This window comes from Colobus angolensis, unplaced genomic scaffold (assembly GCF_000951035.1).
Source record: "Colobus angolensis palliatus isolate OR3802 unplaced genomic scaffold, Cang.pa_1.0 Scaffold424, whole genome shotgun sequence".
NCBI classification, from domain to species: Eukaryota; Metazoa; Chordata; class Mammalia; order Primates; family Cercopithecidae; genus Colobus; species Colobus angolensis.
Window position 1 is genome coordinate 572,010 of NW_012117644.1, and position 1,910 is coordinate 573,919.

General features: G+C 55.8%; 1 protein-coding gene across 1 annotated transcript in view; it reads left to right on the top strand.

The window, feature by feature from the left end:
* Positions 1 to 1,245, top strand: part of LOC105522326 — a 1,993-nt gene extending 748 nt beyond the window's left edge. Inside the window, exons 2-3 of the mRNA XM_011956820.1 lie at positions 34 to 210; positions 910 to 1,245. Coding sequence (XP_011812210.1) covers positions 34 to 210; positions 910 to 1,099 — 367 coding nt within the window. The 3' untranslated portion in view covers positions 1,100 to 1,245. The remainder of the gene's footprint in view (positions 1 to 33; positions 211 to 909) is intronic.
* Positions 1,246 to 1,910: the final 665 nt, after the last annotated feature.

Below are 1,910 nucleotides of genomic sequence, written 5' to 3' on the forward strand. Positions count from 1 at the left end.
GCGCCCGTCTGGATCCCGGAATAACCGGTGAAGACGGCTCCCCGGAGCCCCCCGCCCCCAACGGGCTCTCCCGGACCCCCAGCCCGCGCTAGTCTTTGCCAGGACGCCCCTCCCGCGCAAAGGATCAAGTCCCAGCTTCCCTTTCCCCCTCCAGAGTCTCCAGCGCCAACCGCCGGCCCGCAGGCGGGTCCCTGACCCGCAGTTACTCAGGTAACTCTGGCCTGCTGCGGCGGCGACAACACCTGCCCTGCCCCAATCTCCGGGCCGTGGTGCTGCTCCACTCGCCTCAGTTCTAGAGGCGGTCTAAACAGAGGCCCAGGACACAACGTTAGCCTCCCCGGAGCCGCCTGAGGCGACAACAGCCCATCCTGGCTCGGCCAGGGGACTAGCTCCCAGCCCCCAACTCCCTGCCAGTTCCCAGGCTCCGCCCTCCCGCCTCGCCTGACAACCAATCGACTTCCGCCTCTCTGCGGCTCAGGAACCCGCGCGCTTCGTCGCCCGTGCGCAGCGGCCCCTGGTGGAAACATCGGCGAACTGCAGACAGGACTTGCGCTCCTGGGAGGGCCTGCTCTTTTGCAGAGGGTTGGGGAGTAAAGCTAAGACCCGCCCCGGGGGAGGCCCACTAGGGCCAGAGGGGCCTGCGAGTGTTTTCAGAGGAAATGATGATGCCAGAAAGCAAAATGAAATGTCCAAACCACTCTAGCTAAAATTCCCTTACACATTCCTTGAGTCTGGGCTAAAGGGTGCCATCTGCCTTCCTGACCCCACTTCCCCTCCCCTCCAAGCTAAGTGGGATGCCCTCCCTTAGCTCTCACAGCCCGTTTTCCTACCTGCCCCTCAAGCTCCCAGCCCTTTAAGATTTTTCGGTGGGGCCTGTAAATGATTCCTCCCTGCATCTCATTTTCCCAGCTACCTCTCTGGTGGAGGAGGTGTCAACGACTTGAGAGTGAGTGCGCCAAAGAAGAGAGAGCCACGCCTGAGCCTCCTTCAACAAAGCCTGCACTTCCTGTTCTTTTCTCAAGCGTGCTGTCAGCAGATCTTGACTGAAACCTCTGTGCCCTACCCTGTCCTTGGCACCAGACGCAGGGGAAGGGATTAGGCCCAGTCCCTCCTCTGACTGACAGTGCTAAACCAGCTACCTGTTCTGAGCAAGGCCTTTGAAGACTGGGAACACGGATTTGCCCAACAGCTGCCTGGCTTAAGGGTTAGGCCGTTGATATAAAAATACATAGCTAACGTCACCTACTAGCACTCCCCCGACTCTATTAAGCTCCTGTCACACTAGCCTTCATTAAGGTCCTAAATACGTCAAACTCAGCCACCTCACGGCCTTTGTAACTGCTGTTGCTTCTGCCTGAAACACTCTCCCGTGCTCCAAAGTTCCTCATGTAGCTGTTCTCTCATTCTTCCAGATACAGCTCAATGTGTCTCCTTAGAAACTTTTACGCTGCCCACCCGTTCAAAATCAGTCTGTGGCCAAAATTGGACCATACACCTGTCTGCCCCTCCCCCAATAGATAGTGATTGCCACTCTTCAGGTCAGAGGCTGTGCCTCATTCATCTCTGTTACACAAGGACTCAGCCATAGACCCTGAACATAGTAAGTGCTCTGTAAAAGCTGGATAACATGAGTTAATTCACTTGAACACTCAGATACTAAAAACTAACACTCAATACCGGAATATTGGAAAATTGACCAGAACAGTTGAACCCCGACCTAGGTTCTCCTAGACCTATTCTCTGAGCCAGGGGTCTTAAATTCAAATGGCAAAGTGGGCAGGTAGGTAATACAATTAAGAAAAGTAGGTAGGAGGCCGGGTGTGGTGGCTCACACCTGTAATCCCAGCACTTTGGGAGGCTGAGGCGGGTGGATCACGAGGTCAGGAGATCCAGACCATCCTGGCTAACAC